The following is a 23055-nucleotide window of genomic DNA, read 5'->3' as shown; positions in this document are numbered from 1 at the left end:
CCTTGGGGCAATCGTTTGAATTGATAAAGGCCTTGATGGGTGACGAAAGCAGTTTTATGCTTTGAATCTTCATGTAATGGCACTTGGAAGAAGCCATTAGCAAGGTCTAAAGTTGAGAAGATCTTAGCATGTGCATTGGCGATGTTATCAATAACATCATCAAAAACAGGAAGAGGCCAAGACATTGGTAAAGTGACAGAATTCAACTTTCTGTAGTCACAAACAAATCTATATGAGCCATCACGTTTTTTGACTAGGATAATTGGAGCTGAATACATAGAAGTAGATTCCTCGATCAAATCATACTTTAGAAAATCATCTATAAGTTCTTCAGTGACTTTTTGGAGATGAGGAGATTGACGATATGGTCTACTCTTAACGGGTTGGTGGTTGCCAGTGTCAATGATATGTTGGTGCATGTCAGTCTTACCTAAATCTGCAAGACTCGTTGAAAACATGTTTCTATTTTGTCCCAAAAATCTAAGTAGTCTGTGTCGTTGGTCTGGAGTCAGTTGTGTATTGGTCAAATCAAATCCTAATTCTTGTGCAATTTTAACATAATCCCTGGTGTCATTGGCTCTCTTCTCAGTGGTGTGAACGGTACTGATGAATGGTTGGTCAGAGTCGATTTCATAAACAGAGCCCTGTTCAATGTAACTAAATTTGCCTACAACTGTACCCTTGTCAAGAACCTTTTCTTCTTGGGAGGGATTCATAAGCCTAAATGTAGCAGTTTTGCTTTTCACTTTGGAAAGAGTTCTACCACCTGCTACTTCAGAATGAGCAGTGAGGGAAGCAATGGGTTCAATGAGGATGAGGGAGTCCTCTTTGGTCTCTGATAGTCTAACCTTGAAATGAATTTCACTCTGAGGGGGGATGTAAATCTGATCTATTGTTTTTGCTAATCCACTAATCTCTTGTACTGAATTGGCTATGAAATTGATATATTGCCTGTCTGAGGTGCTGTTGTTAAGTATCAAGGAATGACAGCTATAATCTAAGACTGCATCATTGTCATCAAGGAAGTTTTCACCTAGTATCACTGCCTCTGGAAGTGTAGGCAGAATGTGGAATCTTTGAGAAAATTCCTGATCCTCAATGACAAAATCTAACACAACTGAACCTAACACTTTATGCAATTCGCCGCCAACACCTTTAACCTGTGGAAAGGGTGAGTTTCCAAGAGTAAGGTTTTCAAAAGCTGTGCTAAGAAAAGCAGACGAAATACAAGAAATGGATGCCCCTGTATCTACTAAACAATTTGTTGTTTTTGTGCCAAATTTTGCCTGAATTACACTGTTGGCAAGGGGCGTAACTAAAGACACTGTTGGAATTTCACTTTCAAAGTTACTTTCCATTCCAGACTCCATATTTGCCATGACACCTATTAGTATGTACCGTACTAAATTAAAGGATGACAAGTATTCAACAATGTATTACTTACAATATTTGAAGACTTTTTCTTCCTTTGTTGGTGTCTTTGGAGGAGTTGGTTGTCTTTAATCCAGTGTTGAGGTCAGAGGTAGATGCAGCTTGCTTGTTATTCCATCAGATGATCACGGTTGGGCATGTCCTGCAATGGGTTTCTTGTAGCTGGTCGTAGTTAGTTCCTGGACTCTGTGGTTCCGAAAACGATGATTCTCCGCCAAATTATCATGGAACTGTTCTGGGTGAACAATACCTTCCAAATGACGTGCTGGTTTTCTTGGGGAATTAGTCAGCAAAGAGCCAGAGTCACAGGAGACTAATCACAATTTTATTTACAAGAACAATTAACAATTTACAATATACTTAGATAATAACTGAGGGTGCCACAGAGAGTCGGTACACACTCTGGGCTGTGGGAGAGAGGTCTGCTTGGTAAGAGAGTCAAACCCCTTCTCTGCCTAAAACCTGCCTACAGTATGTATTTAACAAAAATTTAAACAATAGAAAGGAATGTGATTGGTTGATACACGATTGGTTGTGTCCTAAGCTAAATGGATGGCTAGACAGAGGGGAATACTAAATCCTGTTTATCCTGTTGGACTGGCACTAATCTTGTTGACATATTTACTGGATGCTTTGAAAGAGATTAGGGTGTCACTATAGATGAGCTTGTGTGGGGGCTAATCCTTAATGCCCTATAGACGAGCTTGTATGGGGGCTAATCCTTAATGCACTATAGACGAGCTTGTATGGGGGCTAATCCTTAATGAGTCTTAATTGAAATAATGTTATTCTAATATACCCCGGTGGGTGATGACAGATATACTTAAATAAATATCCTTTGTCTGGGAGATGGGATCTTGATACCTTAGGCTAGCATTTATCTAAAAGCTTTAAATCAATTAAACTATGTAGACGTAACTCTTGTCTTATTGAATAGTATGTCTAGAAGACGCGCTCCCATTACCTTAGGCTAGCAACCATCTAAAAAGCTTTAACTGAAACTACTGATATTTTATATATGCATTTTACCTAATGATAATTATTACTTGCTAAAACTACAATTATATGAAATGATGTATAAATATTACATCATGATAACTCATAAAAGCACTTGATGTAGATCTAATTATTATAAGATAACTTAGTATAAATGTTATCCCATGATAAATCACTGGATTGTCTGGTCCAGACTCGATTACTTACAGACCGCCGTCATGTAGCTGGAATATTGCTGAGCGCGGCGTTAAACAACAAACCAAACCAAAACCATACACAGATTACATGCTGGCAAACACACTTCTAACTTCCAGGCTGTGGTAGATAATTGTCTACTGACCTTTTATGTGAATAGCAAATTCCTGATGTGACAATTATTTCATAGTCATTGTGGGTTACATTATTCTTGATTTTTTTCCAAGAATTATTGCAACCACCCAAAACAGAAAAAAGCCACTTAAAATACAAATCAATATAAAATACCAAACTAAACAATTTCAATGTTAAGAGTTGTCATTTATTTCTTCAAATTATTGATGGAATAAGCATTAAACTATTCAAGTAGGATCTTCTTTATCTGTAATAACAGGTGCGCCCAAGGCTGTGTGGTAACCAGACCTACAGATCGGGTTTCAGTGTGTTGCATATGTCACAATGTGTAAGTGTGCCGCTGAACACTGGTTAAGGGAGGGATGTGTTGATTAAAGGCGTAGGCTCCTTCCAGTGCCTCAGTGTCGGGCTCACTGCGGCCAGGGGACGTCTCTGGGGGTATATGATAACAAATACGTCCCTGTGTTGAAAATTACCTTTGTTGCTCCAGCTACCAGCTGGATAGAGCTGTGTTTGAATAGTGCTGATATAGTTGAATATACGTGTGTGTGGCTGGTGAACTTACAATATGAGAAATAAGTTAGACGCTTTAGAATTATTTCATAATAATGTGTATCTGTGTGTATTATTGTGATGATGATGATGATGATGGTGGTGATGGTGGTGATGGTGGTCATGATGATGATGATGATGATGATGATGATGATGGTGGTGGTGGTGGTGATGATGATGATGATGATGATGATGATGATGATGATGATGATGATGGTGGTGGCAGTGATGATGATGATGATGATGATGATGATGATGATGGTGGTGGTGATGGTGGTCATGATGATGATGATGATGATGATGGTGGTGGTGGTGGTGATGATGATGATGATGATGATGGTGATGATGATGATGATGATGGTGGTGGCAGTGATGATGATGATGATGATGATGATGATGGTGGTGGTGGTGATGGTGGTCATCATGATGATGATGATGATGATGATGATGATGGTGGTGGTGGTGATGATGATGATGATGGTGGTGGTGGTGGTGGTGATGATGATGATGATGATGGTGGTGGCGGTGATGATGATGATGATGATGATGATGATGATGATGATAGTGGTGGTGATGATGAAAATTGTGCCGTCAATAATATCTTACGTGAACAATTGTGATGAAATGAAGTTTTAATTTACCAAACAGACTGTTATTATCAATCATGTCAATTGCCAAAGATGGAAAACAACTATTTTTGTCATAACTCAGATGTCCGCAAAGTAATCCATGCATAAATGTGTCACCACTCACCAGTGGCATGAAGTGTGTTGATTTCTTTCGGACTTTTTTTGCATACTTGCTCAAAGATACTTCTCCAAAATTCATCGATAATTGATGGATATTTAGGTAACGATTATCGATCTCTATGATCAGTATTGATAGCCAGCCCTAATGCTTACTGTTCATTCCAAAGTATGTTTGAATGTTTGAAATATACAATCAAGCTGAAGTTTGAGAACAATTATCGTATCCATAACTGACATAATTTTGTGTTTTATTCTTCATTTTTAATTTACTAAAATTGTCATCTGGAGAAATACTACATTGACATGAATAATATGAGCATTGTGTTTCAGATTTTATTATAAAATGAAATGTTGAGAAAATTGTATAATAAAAGAAAAAAAATATATATATATATTTTGAGGTCATTCCTATCTAAAAAGTTAAAAATAGGTTTTGAAACAAGGCCAGTACAAAACAAAAACATATAATAGAGTTATGAAACAAGGCCTGCATGTTCAAAGCAAAAAATCATAATAGAGTTATGAAACAAGGCCAGTACAAAACAAAAAATATAATAGAGTTATGAAACAAGGCCAGTTCAAAACAAAACATCATAACAGAGTTATGAAACAAGGCCAGTACAAAACAAAAAATATAATAGAGTTATGAAACAAGGCCAGTACAAAACAAAACATCATAACAGAGTTATGAAACAAGGCCAGTACAAAACAAAAAATATAATAGAGTTATGAAACAAGGCCAGTACAAAACAAAAAATATAATAGAGTTATGAAACAAGGCCAGTACAAAACAAAACATCATAACAGAGTTATGAAACAAGGCCAGTACAAAACAAAAAATATAATAGAGTTATGAAACAAGGCCAGTACAAAACAAAAAATATAATAGAGTTATGAAACAAGGCCAGTACAAAATAAAAAATATAACAGAGTTTTGAAACAAGGCCAGTACAAAACAAAAAATATAACAGAGTTATGAAACAAGGCCAGTACAAAACAAAAAATATAATAGAGTTATGAAACAAGGCCAGTACAAAACAAAAAATATAATAGAGTTATGAAACAAGGCCAGTACAAAACAAACAAATATAACAGAGTTATGAAACAAGGCCAGTACAAAACAAAACACAAGGCCAGCCATCATTTCCAATATTCAAAATTACTAGTCGTTTTGTTTTCTACACCCAGTAAGAGGATGGACTCTAATTAACAGCATATCAAACACTGAGATACTGTAGTTATTGGGTCACATCAATCGGTCCCTCCTGAACTGACGTGGGCTCACACACGAACACACTGATAGCTGAACATCAGAAACATGTCGACTCAAACATCAAATGAAAATGATCCTAGGTCTAAATATAGGAAGTATATTTTTAATCCCTACTTCAAAAGTAATGGCTAGTGTTTAGATAGGTAAGACCTACATTCTTGTTTGTCCAGTCATCTGTAATCCTTCGCTTGATCACCGTTCTAAACGAGGGACGCTTGTATTGTTACGTGTGTCCGTTTGTACGCTAACACTGGCGGAAGCAAATAGTCACTTCACGAGCCTTTGTGTCGTGGATTGTTTTGCAGGTCAGCAAATTGTACTCCCCCACTCAGTACTGATGAAGCCGGCATTTTTTCAATCTGTCGACTTGGTGAAACTGACTCCGCCCTTTGTAAGCAAGGGATGCGGATGTGGATTAGTGATATATATAATAGGGGATGCTGTACGAGGGGTTTAGTTGATGGGAACGTTTTCGTCGTGTTGGTTATGGTGTGTGGTCGGCCATGGGTTCTTTCTGGTCCAAGGTAGATGAACTGTTTTTTGTTTGAGATTTTACTCACTCATTTTACCCCATGTTTAATTATGTAGTTGGTTGGTTGGTTTGTTGTTTTACGTCGCACTCAGCAATATTCCAGCTATATGACGGCGGTCTGTAAATAATCGAGTCTGGACCAGACAATCCAGTGATTGATGTCTTGCGTATCAATCCACACAATTGACTATGCTTGTCGTAAGAGGCGACTAACGGGATCAGGTGGTCAGGCTTGCTGACTTGGTTGATGCATGTCATCTATCCCAATTGCGTGGATCGATGCTCATGACATCAATCACTGGATTGTCTGGTCCAGACTTGATTATTTACAAACCGCCGTCATATAGCTGGAATATTGCTGAGTGCGGCGTTAAACAACAAACCAAACCAAACCAAAAAGTAACGTCAAGGATGCATTGACGTGTTTTCTGGTGTACAGTGCTCGCTCGAGAATAATGTGCATCCCCTGTTCAGGAAACATTACCCTCTCACTGATAATGGATGAGGGGGCACGGGTGGCCCAGTCGTCTAAGGCGCTGTGATTCGCTGTGCAGAGTTGCATCCCTTGGGCACGCCAAAAACCTATGATTGTGGGTTCGAATCCCGGTTCACCACGATTATGTTTCTAGGTTTGTCAGCACCATACCCGTGCTCGTGGGTTTCACCAAGTGGTAAACGTCTGAGACCTGCATCACTTCGGGCTTTCCTCCCACATTAAGCTGACACGCCGTGATATACCGTGTTCGACGTAATAAGCGCCCAGGGCGTTCTCAAAATTAGGAATAGGGGGCTCTTATTAGAATATTATTTTGGTGAAAAAAAACAGAGTTGAATGATAAATTTCGTGGTTTATGCTGACAGCCTGAACTGTTTATATACGACAGATATATTTTTTCAGAATTTAATTGCCTATAATTAAGGGTACATATAACACACGAGTGCGTGTTATACGCGAATAAATAAGTCTTGTGTACTTTGATCAATTGGAAGGGGTGCTAATTGGCATTGTTCACTTGCCAATATATTAGCAAATATCGCCGTGGGCGCTTATTAGAGCTTGGCGCTTATTACGTCGAATACGGTAACTGGAATAATGTTAAAAGCGGCGTTAAACTCAACTCAGTCAGTCAGTCAGATAATGGCTGATTTGCAGTCAGAACCTTCAGGTGAACGAACAGGAGATAACGAACTTGGTCAGTGTAAATATCAATTAACAATCCCAGTGTGACACTAACTGGCCAGCATGGTGGTCAGGTTGTCAGTGTTTGATCTAGCTTACTAACTCTCAGGTGATCAAACACTGTAGTCGCTCACACAGACTCTGGAACATTAGATACAAAAATTCCTGAACAAGCCTACAATACTTTGTCAAGTCTGGCTATTGTCAGTCTGAAAAAAATATTCTCTGGGTTCATTTCTGTTATGTTTAACAATTTAACAAAACATTTCTTGAATTATTTAAATTTCAGAGTCGAAATGTTTGTCTACAAACACTGGTTTGTCTGGTACAGACTCAAGCAGAATTATATGTGTTCCTATGACTCACCAAAGTGGCGCTTGCTCCCTCCCTCACTCAAACAACTGCAGGACAAGAAACCTTCAGTTATCGGCAACATGTCAGAAAGCTATGGGTCAATATTAGACCGTCACTGTTGTGTCGCAATATGGTCAAAGGGGCATAACTCTAGCTTGAAAGTTGTGAAGTATCAGACCACCATAAAATCCTTGTGCGATCAACCTCAAAAGTATTTGAATTTTGTAATATTTTGTTTCATTTTGTCAATGATTTTTTTGTAATTATTTGCTGTGGTGCATTGAGTTTGAATTTATCCACACTCATTTACATGGCAGTTTTCCCAGCTTTACATATCATCATCATCATCATCATCATCATATCACAAGCATGCACCAGTATTCATTGTATGCTCATCATCATCATCATCATCATCATCATCATATCACAAGCATGCACCAGTATTCATTGTATGCTCATCATCATCATCATCATAGACCTGTGCTTGGCTCAACTGGTCATAGACTAGAGGAGTTCAATGATCACAGCATTATCTCACGGCATCTTGAAGCGGAATTGGGGTCGGGGGGGTAGCCTAGTGCAGAGCTCCAGATAAGCTTTTGGTGTTGTGGGTATTTTACCCATGCATTTTAAAATTATTGGGTATCAGTAATTCTATCTGCGTATTCAAAATTCTGTTACCCACTAGTTTTTACACACGTGGGTATTTAAGTTAAATATTTAAAAACACTATTCATCTAGTCCCTGCAAACTGGTGTCTTGTGGGTTCGAGAGCTTTATAGGACTCCAAAATACCACGATACTTCCACAAGAAAGTGTGATGGCAAATGATCATGATGTAACCGTCATCGTGGAGTTTGGCAAGGTTGACGGAATGCCCGTTTATAATTTCAAAATAAGTTGCTGATTTGCTAATCGAATACGCAGGGTAACTTCAGAATATTTTGATGATACGCACAAGTTTTATTTTTGTAGCGTATCTGTAATGTTCGTTGCGTATTTAATACGCTTGGATTATATTTTACTGTGTATTTCTGCAATTCTGATGCGTATTTCACGCAGATACGCAGCTTATCTGGAGCTCTGCTAGTGGTTGAAGCGTTGACTCGTCACTCCGAATGACAGGTTTGATTCCCCACATGGGTACAATATATGAAGCATTTCTGGTGTCCCCCGAGTCAGTATGCGTTTCTGTTGAATGACATATGACTGCTTTATGGCCAATGAATATTGTAGAAACCTTTGCATTTTGTAATAATTTTTTTGTGTAGGCTCTATTCTACCCTCACTTTTGCAGAAGTAAAACTTTAAATAAAAATGATTTTGGGATTGAAAATAAAAATCCTTTGTCTTTATGTTTGTTAATACGTTCATGTCAAGATATTGACTCTTGACGAAAAAATTCAGAAACAAGAAACATATTGGGAATATTGGGATTGGGAATACCGTATTCGATGTAATAAGAGCCCAGGGCGCTCTCAAAATTAAAAATAGGGGCCTCTTATGAGAATATAATTTTGCTGAGATTAAAAACGAGGTTGAAAGATTGTAAATTTTGTGGTTTATGCTGACAGCCTGAAATGATATAAAAGAAGAATCTGCGCGTATTATACACGATAGATATGTTTTCGAGAATTTAATTGCCCATAATTAAGGGTGCATATAACAAACGAGTGCATATTATACACGAATAAATAAGTCTTGTGTACATTGATCAATTGGAAAGGGCGCTAGCTGGGATTGTTCACTAGCCAATACATTAGCAAATATCGCCGTGGGCGCTTATTAGAGCAGGGCGCTTATTATGTCGAATACGGTATTGTGAATCAGTAAATTGATTGCAGTAAAATCACATTTTTTAAATTTTATTTAGAGACTTAATGGTTCCATGTGTATAAGCTTTATTATGGTAATCTGTATCTAGGTAACTAATAAATAAACTACTGCTTGAATGAATTTTGAGTGAGTGAGTATGATTTTACGCCGCTTTTAGCAATATTCCAGCAATATCACGGCGGGGGAGACCAGAAATGGGCTTAACACATTGTACCCATGTCGGGAATCGAACCCGGGTCTTCGGCGTGACGAGCGAACGCTTTAACCACTAGGCTACCCGACCGCCCCCGAATGAATTTTGAACATTCATACTTTCGAGGATGACCCCAAATTAGGTCTCCATGATGTCGATGTGTTTTGTAGACATTTAAAACTAAATATCGAGGAATCCAGTGGGCATGGGTATGGTGCTGAAACAGGTAGAAACATAAATAGGGTGAATCTTGGATACGAACCATTGATCATAGGTGTCTGACACGCCAAAGGGAGGTAACTCTGCACTGTGAATTGTGGTGCCTCAGACAACAGGGTCACCCGTACCTCCCAGTGTCTATGAGGTACCATCTGGATTATGAAGATCTGAATATCGTGAGGGGAACGGGTGGCCCAGTCGTCTAAGGCGCCGCAATTTGCTGTGCAGAGTTCCATCCCTTGGGCATGTCAGATACCTATGATTGTGGGTTCGAATCCCGGTTCACCCTAATAATGTTTCTAGGTTTGTCAGCACCATACCCGTGCTCGTGGGTTTCACCGAAGTGGTAAACGTCTGAGACCTGCATCACTTCGGGCTTTCCTCCCACATTAAGCTGACACGCTGTGATATGACTGGAATACTGTTAAAAGCAACGTTAAACCCAACTCACTCACTCACCAATGAATATTATGATAAAAATGGAACTCTGTTCAAAGCGATTTTAATTCACTCACTCACTGTGATCTGTTATCCGATTGATAGAGCCTAAATTTGGATTTGTGTTATAATTACCTATGAAAGTGAGCAAAATCTGGCCAGGATGACTTGTTGATGACATCACACATATCAGCAAGAATTCAATTGATATTTCTCCTTGACAAAGAATTATTCAACTTGGTGAGCTACTGAACCTTGAGGTATGAAATGTATTATTCCAGGATATATGTCATACTTACAATCACCATTCTCTTTTGCAGAAGAAAAGTGAGGGTGATGCGAACAGTGATGTTTTCTTCCGCGGAGCCTCGGCAGAAAGCGAGGTTGGCGAGAAGGTCATTGTTCCTCCAGTCGACGAAAATTGGACCTCAGAATTCCCCTGGGCGTGGGCTTACAATGACGAGGATGCCCCTTGGCAAGATGCTGTACATAGAGAAAATGAATACTATGACCAATGGTTCGCAGAGAGAAGCAGCCTCAACCAATCAGATTCTCCGGCACAGGAGACAACTCTGGATGGGGCTGAAAGAGAACAAACGACAATTTCCAAACAAGTTTCGACGAGAGATGAAGTGCAAGAGAGTGAAAAGTTATGTTTCCGAGAAGATTCTACGGAGGTGATGACAAGTGATAATGATTATGTGAGAGACAATAACAAAAATGACTTTCAGTTTGAAATTCTCGATAACCGAGAAAGTGCCAAAACTGAATCCACAGAACTTTTGAAAATCATTGACAGTGATTCTGATCTGAAGATGAAAGACGAGCCGTACAGTGAAAGTGATTTGAATGACCCGACAAGTGTTGGGGACTTTGAAGTCTCAGCAAGTGACGACACCGGATTGAACATGTCCGTGTCGGATGTGGACACGACAGACCAGGACATGGGGATGAGCATATCGGACATGACAAGTTCTCAGTCTTCGGGCACACTGTCGTGTGGTGAGATCATGTCGGACAGTATGTGCGAAAACCTAGAGGACATCGAGGTTTCAGACACCCAAGTCATGACTTTCGACGATTCAAATGTGCCCAAATTAATGTCCGATTCAAGTTTCGCTACCGATCCTGATAGTGGCTTGGACAGAACGATTGATGATTCCATGTTGGACATACTGAACATGTCCACGGACACCAGTCATAGTTCCATCTTTTACTCTGAAATGACATCAAGTGAAATCCCTCCTATCACAGACAGTGAAAGTGTTATGAAGCTTGATAGCGGATTGAGTGAAGCCACTGAGGAGTCCTTCCAACATAAACCCAAAGAATCTGAAGGTATGGCTCCAGGCATTTCTCCAGGAGTGATTGGAGACTCCAGCCACAGTACTGTCATCCCTTCAGATGCTTCTCAGTCCATTCATGACATAACCAAAGATGATTCATTTCACGAAGATCCTACTCATATCTCCACTTCTCAGGAAGGTGTTCACCAGTGGGATCCTTCATCTTCTGACCAAAGTCTTTCATACTCACCCTCCACTGTTGATGGGACCACGGACATGACTAGTCACGATAGTGATGAACATTATGAGAATTTTGTACCTGGGACAGATCCGGATGGCCAGACTGGCCCTGAATCTCAGGAGTCCTTATATTACTCATATCCAGATGATGACCTTTCCTCTATGGATCAAGATTCAGGTCTGATTTCCAACACACAGACCTTACCCCGACTAGACCTCGACCAGTACTCTGGAGAAGTTTCGAGGATTCCTGGCCAGCCAATTATTGTGGTGTCAGAGTATCAAACTCCAGATAGTACTCCTCTAGAAGAGACTGCAAAATATTCTTTTGATGCATATCGAGATCAGGTTGTGCCTTATTCTGAAGAAGACGCTGAAGATGATTTTCTTGCCAATGAGAAACTTTGTGATACTGAACCCACTGAAGTAGCATCCAAGGACTTCAAACACAAACAAGAATGTGATGATTTACAAGATTATGATAGTACAATACATTCTGGTCCATACGAATCCCGAGCCATATCGGATGTTTACCATAGGGCAAAAGATAAAGCAAGTGCAATTCAACAGGAACCTTTCTTTGTAACTTGTGAACCTTGTGGTGAGACTCTTGACAATGTCACTGAAAGTGATCTTAGTTCCACACCAACATCTGAAGCCAGTGCTACTGTCCATGAAGTATTTAGTGACTCTGTAACAGACATTTCAAGGACTATTTCACACTTAAGTGAAACAGAGTCAACACAGATAGATCAGGTTTTTAATCAAGATAGTAATGCAAATATGATAACAGGCGTAACCGACAGTGTTCCAACAGGATTTCAGTCCCTTACAGATATGTCTGCTGGGTTTATTTCTTTCGATACACATAAACAGACAGATGTTTCCAGTCAGTCTCAAAATGAGCTAAATGATGATGACTATGATGAAACTGCAACTGAGTCTATTGTTGCAGAATCCGAGGCAGAGTCTCAGGACACATCTGCTAGTGTTGTGACTGTAGTTGAATCCAGACTTGTGGATTTCGACAATTTATCTGAGAGTGCTTCCTTTGAAGATCTTGCAAATATCCAAGAGTCAAGAAGCATGCACAGTCTTGATGGAACGTCTGTGGATGTTTTGGGTGAGGCTGTTGATTTGTCCTGTTCCTCAGTTGATAGTGAAATGCTGCCTGAGAGAAGTGGAATCTTCAGTGATGGCACATCTGTGGATGATATGTCTGCAGCTGACAGTGAGGGAAGTCCAAGAGAAGTAGATGCTGACAGTCCTCTAGTTACAGCGTCTGAGGGAACATCTGTTGATGACTTCCTGGACTCCTCATCTTTGGACAATGTCGACACAAAATCAACATCATCTGAACAGATGTTTGAAAGTGCAAGTGAGACGTCCTTGATGGAAGGGTCCTCGGTTGATGAAGCATTTGTGACATTGGTTGAGTCTTCAGTTGATAAGACTGTTGCAGGAGTAAGTTCAATGCCAGGTACTTACCCATCTCAAGAAATTATCAGCGAGGAGTCGGCAGTGTGTGTTGCCTCAGATACAGGTGCCAGTCAGTTTGAGGATGCTGAAGGCTCCTCTGTTGATGGCCTTCCAAACACAGAAGCAATACCAACTGGGGAAACAGAACACAAGACAATAGAACCCTCAGACAAGGAGGAACACATTACCACACCTCAATCAAGTCATTCTGTTGTCAGTCCTGAGACGGCGTCAAGTGTTCTGTTACGAGAGGAGCAGCACAGATCAGTGACAGAAACTGCTGAAATTGAAACAAACAGACTCTCCACTCCTCTGTCAGACTATGCAACATCTTCAGATGGAGCCAACAGTGATGATGTTGGTATCACTGATATGGATGTAGCTGCTGAACTGGCTGCATGGGATTCAACATCGAGTCAACTTGTTTACGGAGAATCGAGTCAGATTATACCCGAAGATGAGGTTGCTGTAGGATCTGCTGTTATCCCTCCAGTACAACCGATGACAACTGAAAACATGCCAGACTCTTCTAAAGAGCAATCAGAGAATGCTGAGTCTGTTGATGTAGAAGAGGAGCTGTTTGGTGAAACAACTGATTCTCTTGAGGCTTCAGCTGATGATACAGCTACAACAGAGGCTGGTCTTACATCAGATGAGACTTTGGACTTATTAGAGGAATGTTTTGAAGATGTCAAAGAAGATCAAAGCTATCCATTTGATGCTGAACTGGATACAGTGACAGCAAAATCTACTCAAGAAACTGAACAAACACTGGCAGATAGTGACGTTGACTTGTCCGTTTCACATATTACCTTGGTAGAAGAGTCTCAGCAAGTTGCCTTGGGGGAATATGCTCAAGGAGCAAGTAATACCAGTTCATCAAGGAATGAAACACTGTCTACCTCAAATGAATTAGAAGCTGTGGTATCTGAAATGTTCCACGATGGAGCTAAGCAGCTGGAGATCACGAGGGAAGCAGAAGGGGAGGCTCTTGAATCTGACACAAGTGGTGATAAAGTGTTGGCAAGGGAAGTCAAAGACACATCCACTGCAGAGATGGATCGAACAGACCAAGTAATATATGCATCAGATATGTCAACATCTCTGTCTTCTGCTGGAGGTGATTCACTGGAAATAAAACAAGCCCAAGAAACAACTGATGAGTCTGTATTGCTATCAAGTAAAGATACAATCAGTGAGTCAATAACATCAATGGGTGAACCTCAAGACGAACTCCATGGGTTATTGCACCAGTTTGAGGATTTGGTTGTTACTGAAGGTGACCTTGATGACTTTGAAAGAACAGAACATCACATGACATCAAGTGAAGATTCAGAGCTGAGCAGAGAAAGGATGAGTGGCTCTGAATTGGCAGCCCTATCACTGGAATATTCTGAATGTGCAACAATCTTAAGACACAAAGGAGTGTCAATGTCACTTGAACAACAAAAACTGTCTGAAGAGCCAGAGCTTTGTGAAATGGAACCTGCTAAAGCAGGAACAAATACCCTATCATTTGCTGGAGAATCTACATACTCATTCTGTGAGTACAACACTGAACTGAAGCAACTAGGAGTTATGGGTCTTCAAAGAGCCCGGGAATTTGTAGAGCTACCATTTCACGTAATGGAGAGTGAGTACCTAGTGCGCTACCTCACTGTTGAGACGCACTTAGCCACACTAGAGGTGCAGAAGGAGATTGAGACAGTGAGAAAAGAACAAGAAGATATTACAGAAAAGGAAAATGCACAGTCCTTTATTATGGTTGACAATGGGGACCATATTGATTACAACCTCTCCACTGAAATGTTTCAGAGTATGAAACTGTTTGATGATGCTCCACCTGCCAGAAGAATGTCTCTGCTGTTCTACTCTGGTGACAGTACATATATTGAGCCCTCTGTGGAAATGGTCTGTCCATTCATAATTGCACAGGAAATGAGGCAGGATTTAAAGTCAGCCTACAGCACGCATACAAAAGATCAGCAAGGATTCCAAGGTTATCTAGATATAGGATGTGGCACAGATGTTACATATCCTGATGACTCCCTAAGACCTACGCATTCTACTGAGCAGAGATCAGATAGTACTCCAAGCCAATTTTTTTACCAAAAAATGGATGCTGAAAGTCTAATGGTTCATGGTCAGATTTCCCAACTAGACACTGAAGATGAATCTAAAACCATCGAGGCTGTCAGTGAATACGAACAAGGAGAGGTGTCTCATCAAGTCACTGAAGATGAACCAGAAAACATTGAGACTGTCACTGAATACAGACAAGAAGAAGTACCCCAACAAGTCACAGAAGATGAACCAGAAATCTTGGAGGCTGTCACTGAATACAAACAAGGAGAAGTGCCACACACAGTGAAAGAAGATGACACTGAAACCATCGAGGCTGTCAGTGAAGACAAACATGATGAAAAGAAACCAGAAGAGAGCTCTGAATTTGCTCCAGGTGGATGGTTTGACAATGTTGAAGATGGTCAAGAAATTGGTGCTGAAATTCTGACAGTTGATGGCCAAGTGCCCCAACCAGTCACAGAAGATGAAACTGAAACCTTCGAGGCTGTCAGTGAAGACAAACAAGATGAAAAGAAACCAGAAGAGAGCTCTGAATTTGCTCCAGGTGGATGGTTTGACAATGTTGAAGATGGTCAAGAAATTGGTGCTGAAATTCTGACAGTTGATGGCCAAGTGCCCCAACCAGTCATTGAAGATGAAACTGAAACCATTGATGTTCATAGTGAAGACAAACATGATGAAAAGAAACCAGAAGAGAGCTCTGAATTTGCTCCAGGTGGATGGTTTGACAATGTTGAAGATGGTCAAGAAATTGGTGCTGAAATTCTGACAGTTGATGGCCAAGTGCCCCAACCAGTCACAGAAGATGAAACTGAAACCTTCGAGGCTGTCAGTGAAGACAAACAAGATGAAAAGAAACCAGAAGAGAGCTCTGAATTTGCTCCAGGTGGATGGTTTGACAATGTTGAAGATGGTCAAGAAATTGGTGCTGAAATTCTGACAGTTGATGGCCAAGTGCCCCAACCAGTCACAGAAGATGAAACTGAAACCTTCGAGGCTGTCAGTGAAGACAAACAAGATGAAAAGAAACCAGAAGAGAGCTCTGAATTTGCTCCAGGTGGATGGTTTGACAATGTTGAAGATGGTCAAGAAATTGGTGCTGAAATTCTGACAGTTGATGGCCAAGTGCCCCAACCAGTCACAGAAGATGAAACTGAAACCTTCGAGGCTGTCAGTGAAGACAAACAAGATGAAAAGAAACCAGAAGAGAGCTCTGAATTTGCTCCAGGTGGATGGTTTGACAATGTTGAAGATGGTCAAGAAATTGGTGCTGAAATTCTGACAGTTGATGGCCAAGTGCCCCAACCAGTCATTGAAGATGAAACTGAAACCATTGAGGCCGTCAGTGAAGACAAACAAGATGAAAAGAAACCAGAAGAGAGCTCCGAATTTGCCCCAGGTGGATGGTTTGACAATGTTGAAGATGGTCAAGAAATTGGTGCTGAAATTCTGACAGTTGATGGCCAAATACCTCAAGCAGTCACTGAAGATGAAACTGAAACCACCGAGGCTGTCAGAGAAGACAAACAAGGAGAAGTACCTGAACCAGTCACAGAAGATGAATCTGAAACCATCAAGGCTGTCACTGAATATGAACAAGGAGAAGTGTCTCATCAATTCACTGAAGATGAACCAGAAAACATTGAGACTGTCACTGAATACAGACAAGAAGAAGTACCCCCACAAGTCACAGAAGATGAACCAGAAATCTTCGAGGCTGTTACTGAACACAAACAAGGAGAAGTGCCACACACAGTGACAGAAGATGTCACTGAAACCATCGAGGCTGTCAGTAAAGACAAACAGGATGACAAGAAAACGGGAGAGAGCTCTGAATTTGCTCCAGGTGGATGGTTTGACAATGTTGAAGATGGTCAAGAAATTGGTGCTGAAATTCTGACAGTTGATGGCCAAGTGCCCCAACCAGTCATTGAAGATGAAACTGAAACCATTGATGCTGTCAGTGAAGACAAACAAGGAGAAGTGCCCCAAGCAGTCACAGAAGATGAATCTGAAATCATCAAGGCTGTCACTGAATATGAACAAGGAGAAGTGTCTCAACAAGTCACTGAAGATGAACCAGAAAACATCGAGACTGTCACTGAATACAGACAAGAAGAAGTACCCCCACAAGTCACAGAAGATGAACCAGAAATCTTGGAGGCTGTCACTGAATACAAACAAGGAGAAGTGCCACACACAGTGAAAGAAGATGACACTGAAACCATCGAGGCTGTCAGTGAAGACAAACATGATGAAAAGAAACCAGAAGAGAGCTCTGAATTTGCTCCAGGTGGATGGTTTGACAATGTTGAAGATGGTCAAGAAATTGGTGCTGAAATTCTGACAGTTGATGGCCAAGTGCCCCAACCAGTCATTGAAGATGAAATTGAAACCATCGAGGCTGTCAGTGAAGACAAACAAGATGAAAAGAAACCAGAAGAGAGCTCTGAATTTGCTCCAGGTGGCTGGTTTGACAATGTTGAAGATGGTCAAGAAATTGGTGCTGAAATTCTGACAGTTGATGGCCAAGTGCCCCAACCAGTCATTGAAGATGAAACTGAAACCATTGAGGCCGTCAGTGAAGACAAACAAGATGAAAAGAAACCAGAAGAGAGCTCCGAATTTGCTCCAGGTGGATGGTTTGACAATGTTGAAGATGGTCAAGAAATTGGTGCTGAAATTCTGACAGTTGATGGCCAAATACCTCAAGCAGTCACTGAAGATGAAACTGAAACCACCGAGGCTGTCAGTGAAGACAAACAAGGAGAAGTACCTGAACCAGTCACAGAAGATGAATCTGAAACCATCAAGGCTGTCACTGAATATGAACAAGGAGAAGTGTCTCATCAATTCACTGAAGATGAACCAGAAAACATTGAGACTGTCACTGAATACAGACAAGAAGAAGTACCCCCACAAGTCACAGAAGATGAACCAGAAATCTTGGAGGCTGTTACTGAACACAAACAAGGAGAAGTGCCACACACAGTGACAGAAGATGTCACTGAAACCATCGAGGCTGTCAGTGAAGACAAACAGGATGACAAGAAAACGGGAGAGAGCTCTGAATTTGCTCCAGGTGGATGGTTTGACAATGTTGAAGATGGTCAAGAAATTGGTGCTGAAATTCTGACAGTTGATGGCCAAGTGCCCCAACCAGTCATTGAAGATGAAACTGAAACCATTGATGCTGTCAGTGAAGACAAACAAGGAGAAGTGCCCCAAGCAGTCACAGAAGATGAATCTGAAATCATCAAGGCTGTCACTGAATATGAACAAGGAGAAGTGTCTCAACAAGTCACTGAAGATGAACCAGAAAACATCGAGACTGTCACTGAATACAGACAAGAAGAAGTACCCCCACAAGTCACAGAAGATGAACCAGAAATCTTGGAGGCTGTCACTGAATACAAACAAGGAGAAGTGCCACACACAGTGAAAGAAGATGACACTGAAACCATCGAGGCTGTCAGTGAAGACAAACATGATGAAAAGAAACCAGAAGAGAGCTCTGAATTTGCTCCAGGTGGATGGTTTGACAATGTTGAAGATGGTCAAGAAATTGGTGCTGAAATTCTGACAGTTGATGGCCAAGTGCCCCAACCAGTCATTGAAGATGAAATTGAAACCATCGAGGCTGTCAGTGAAGACAAACAAGATGAAAAGAAACCAGAAGAGAGCTCTGAATTTGCTCCAGGTGGCTGGTTTGACAATGTTGAAGATGGTCAAGAAATTGGTGCTGAAATTCTGACATTTGATGGCCAAGTGCCCCAACCAGTCATTGAAGATGAAATTGAAACCATCGAGGCTGTCAGTGAAGACAAACAAGGAGAAGTACCCGAACCAGTCACAGAAGATGAATCTGAAACCACCAAGGCTGTCACTGAATATGAACAAGGAGAAGTGTCTCATCAAGTCACTGAAGATGAACCAGAAAACATCGAGACTGTCACTGAATACAGACAAGAGGAAGTACCCCCACAAGTCACAGAAGATGAACCAGAAATCTTGGAGGCTGTCACTGAATACAAACAAGGAGAAGTGCCACACACAGTGAAAGAAGATGACACTGAAACCATCGAGGCTGTCAGTGAAGACAAACATGATGAAAAGAAACCAGAAGAGAGCTCTGAATTTGCTCCAGGTGGATGGTTTGACAATGTTGAAGATGGTCAAGAAATTGGTGCTGAAATTCTGACAGTTGATGGCCAAGTGCCCCAACCAGTCATTGAAGATGAAACCGAAACCATTGAGGCTGTCAGTGAAGACAAACAAGATGAAAAGAAACCAGAAGAGAGCTCTGAATTTGCTCCAGGTGGATGGTTTGACAATGTTGAAGATGGTCAAGAAATTGGTGCTGAAATTCTGACAGTTGATGGCCAAGTGCCCCAACCAGTCATTGAAGATGAAACTGAAACCATTGAGGCTGTAAGTGAAGACAAACAAGATGAAAAGAAACCAGAAGAGAGCTCTGAATTTGCTCCAGGTGGATGGTTTGACAATGTTGAAGATGGTCAAGAAATTGGTGCTGAAATTCTGACAGTTGATGGCCAAGTGCCCCAACCAGTCATTGAAGATGAAATTGAAACCATCGAGGCTGTCAGTGAAGACAAACAAGGAGAAGTACCCGAACCAGTCACAGAAGATGAATCTGAAACCACCAAGGCTGTCACTGAATATGAACAAGGAGAAGTGTCTCATCAAGTCACTGAAGATGTACCCGAAAACATTGAGACTGTCACTGAATACAGACAAGAAGAAGTACCCCCACAAGTCACAGAAGATGAACCAGAAATCTTGGAGGCCGTCACTGAATACAAACAAGGAGAAGTACCACACACAGTGACAGAAGATGACACTGAAACCATCGAGGCTGTCAGTGAAGACAAACATGATGAAAAGAAACCAGAAGAGAGCTCTGAATTTGCTCCAGGTGGATGGTTTGACAATGTTGAAGATGGTCAAGAAATTGGTGCTGAAATTCTGACAGTTGATGGCCAAGTGCCCCAACCAGTCATTGAAGATGAAACTGAAACCATTGAGGCTGTCAGTGAAGACAAACATGATGAAAAGAAACCAGAAGAGAGCTCTGAATTTGCTCCAGGCGGATGGTTTGACAATGTTGAAGATGGTCAAGAAATTGGTGCTGAAATTCTGACAGTTGATGGCCAAGTGCCCCAACCAGTCATTGAAGATGAAACTGAAACCATTGAGGCTGTCAGTGAAGACAAACAAGGAGAAGTACCTGAACCAGTCACAGAAGATGAATCTGAAACCACCAAGGCTGTCACTGAATATGAACAAGGAGAAGTGTCTCATCAAGTCACTGAAGATGAACCAGAAAACATCGAGGCTGTCACTGAATACAGACAAGAAGAAGTACCCCCACAAGTCACAGTAGATGAACCAGAAATCTTGGAGGCTGTCACTGAATACAAACAAGGAGAAGTACCACATACAGTGACAGAAGATGACACTGAAACCATCGAGGCTGTCAGTGAAGACAAACAAGGAGAAGTACCCGAACCAGTCACAGAAGATGAATCTGAAACCACCAAGGCTGTCACTGAATATGAACAAGGAGAAGTGTCTCATCAAGTCACTGAAGATGTACCAGAAAACATTGAGACTGTCACTGAATACAGACAAGAAGAAGTACCCCCACAAGTCACAGAAGATGAACCAGAAATCTTGGAGGCTGTCACTGAATACAAACAAGGAGAAGTACCACACACAGTGACAGAAGATGACACTGAAACCATCGAGGCTGTCAGTGAAGACAAACATGATGAAAAGAAACCAGAAGAGAGCTCTGAATTTGCTCCAGGTGGATGGTTTGACAATGTTGAAGATGGTCAAGAAATTGGTGCTGAAATTCTGACAGTTGATGGCCAAGTGCCCCAACCAGTCATTGAAGATGAAACTGAAACCATTGAGGCTGTCAGTGAAGACAAACAAGATGAAAAGAAACCAGAAGAGAGCTCTGAATTTGCTCCAGGCGGCTGGTTTGACAATGTTGAAGATGGTCAAGAAATTGGTGCTGAAATTCTGACAGTTGATGGCCAAGTGCCCCAACCAGTCATTGAAGATGAAACTGAAACAATTGAGGCTGTCAGTGAAGACAAACATGATGAAAAGAAACCAGAAGGGAGCTCTGAATTTGCTCCAGGCGGATGGTTTGACAATGTTGAAGATGGTCAAGAAATTGGTGCTGAAATTCTGACAGTTGATGGCCAAGTGCCCCAACCAGTCATTGAAGATGAAACTGAAACCATTGAGGCTGTCAGTGAAGACAAACAAGATGAAAAGAAACCAGAAGAGAGCTCTGAATTTGCTCCAGGTGGATGGTTTGACAATGTTGAAGATGGTCAAGAAATTGGTGCTGAAATTCTGACAGTTGATGGCCAAGTGCCCCAACCAGTCATTGAAGATGAAACTGAAACCATTGAGGCTGTCAGTGAAGACAAACAAGGAGAAGTACCTGAACCAGTCACAGAAGATGAACCAGAAAACATCGAGACTGTCACTGATTACAGACAAGAAGAAGTACCCCCACAAGTCACAGTAGATGAACAAGAAATCTTGGAGGCTGTCACTGAATACAAACAAGGGGAAGTACCACATACAGTGACAGAAGATGACACTGAAACCATCAAGGCTGTCAGTGAAGACAAACAAGGAGAAGTACCCGAACCAGTCACAGAAGATGAATCTGAAACCACCAAGGCTGTCACTGAATATGAACAAGGAGAAGTGTCTCATCAAGTCACTGAAGATGTACCCGAAAACATTGAGACTGTCACTGAATACAGACAAGAAGAAGTACCCCCACAAGTCACAGAAGATGAACCAGAAATCTTGGAGGCCGTCACTGAATACAAACAAGGAGAAGTACCACACACAGTGACAGAAGATGACACTGAAACCATCGAGGCTGTCAGTGAAGACAAACATGATGAAAAGAAACCAGAAGAGAGCTCTGAATTTGCTCCAGGTGGATGGTTTGACAATGTTGAAGATGGTCAAGAAATTGGTGCTGAAATTCTGACAGTTGATGGCCAAGTGCCCCAACCAGTCATTGAAGATGAAACTGAAACCATTGAGGCTGTCAGTGAAGACAAACAAGATGAAAAGAAACCAGAAGAGAGCTCTGAATTTGCTCCAGGCGGCTGGTTTGACAATGTTGAAGATGGTCAAGAAATTGGTGCTGAAATTCTGACAGTTGATGGCCAAGTGCCCCAACCAGTCATTGAAGATGAAACTGAAACCATTGAGGCTGTCAGTGAAGACAAACATGATGAAAAGAAACCAGAAGAGAGCTCTGAATTTGCTCCAGGTGGATGGTTTGACAATGTTGAAGATGGTCAAGAAATTGGTGCTGAAATTCTGACAGTTGATGGCCAAGTGCCCCAACCAGTCACAGAAGATGAAACTGAAACCATTGAGGCTGTCAGTGAAGACAAACAAGATGAAAAGAAACCAGAAGAGAGCTCTGAATTTGCTCCAGGCGGCTGGTTTGACAATGTTGAAGATGGTCAAGAAATTGGTGCTGAAATTCTGACAGTTGATGGCCAAGTGCCCCAACCAGTCATTGAAGATGAAACTGAAACCATTGAGGCTGTCAGTGAAGACAAACATGATGAAAAGAAACCAGAAGGGAGCTCTGAATTTGCTCCAGGCGGCTGGTTTGACAATGTTGAAGATGGTCAAGAAATTGGTGCTGAAATTCTGACAGTTGATGGCCAAGTGCCCCAACCAGTCATTGAAGATGAAACTGAAACCATTGAGGCTGTCAGTGAAGACAAACAAGGAGAAGTACCCAAACCAGTCACAGAAGATGAATCTGAAACCACAAAGGCTGTCACTGAATATGAACAAG

At 41.2% G+C, this 23055-nt stretch overlaps 1 protein-coding gene across 7 annotated transcripts in view; it reads left to right on the top strand.

Annotated features, from left to right (window-relative positions):
- LOC124124414 (titin-like) overlaps positions 1-23055 on the top strand; it is a 158951-nt gene that overhangs the window by 109892 nt on the left and 26004 nt on the right. For 4 of the 7 annotated variants that reach the window (XM_048395765.1, XM_048395764.1, XM_048395763.1 and 1 more), the window contains 3 exons: positions 10404-20238; positions 20410-20666; positions 21114-22985. In XM_048395765.1, the coding sequence (XP_048251722.1) occupies positions 10404-20238; positions 20410-20666; positions 21114-22985 (11964 nt within the window). The remainder of the gene's footprint in view (positions 1-10403; positions 20239-20409; positions 20667-21113; positions 22986-23055) is intronic. The other 3 variants (XM_048395768.1, XM_048395769.1, XM_048395766.1) reach the window with 3 other exon arrangements.

This window comes from Haliotis rufescens, unplaced genomic scaffold (genome assembly GCF_023055435.1).
Source record: "Haliotis rufescens isolate VD_foot unplaced genomic scaffold, xgHalRufe1.0.p SCAF_14, whole genome shotgun sequence".
NCBI lineage: Eukaryota > Metazoa > Mollusca > Gastropoda > Lepetellida > Haliotidae > Haliotis > Haliotis rufescens.
The sequence above is the reverse complement of the archived record's forward strand: the minus strand, read 5'-3'. Positions and strand labels throughout refer to the sequence as shown.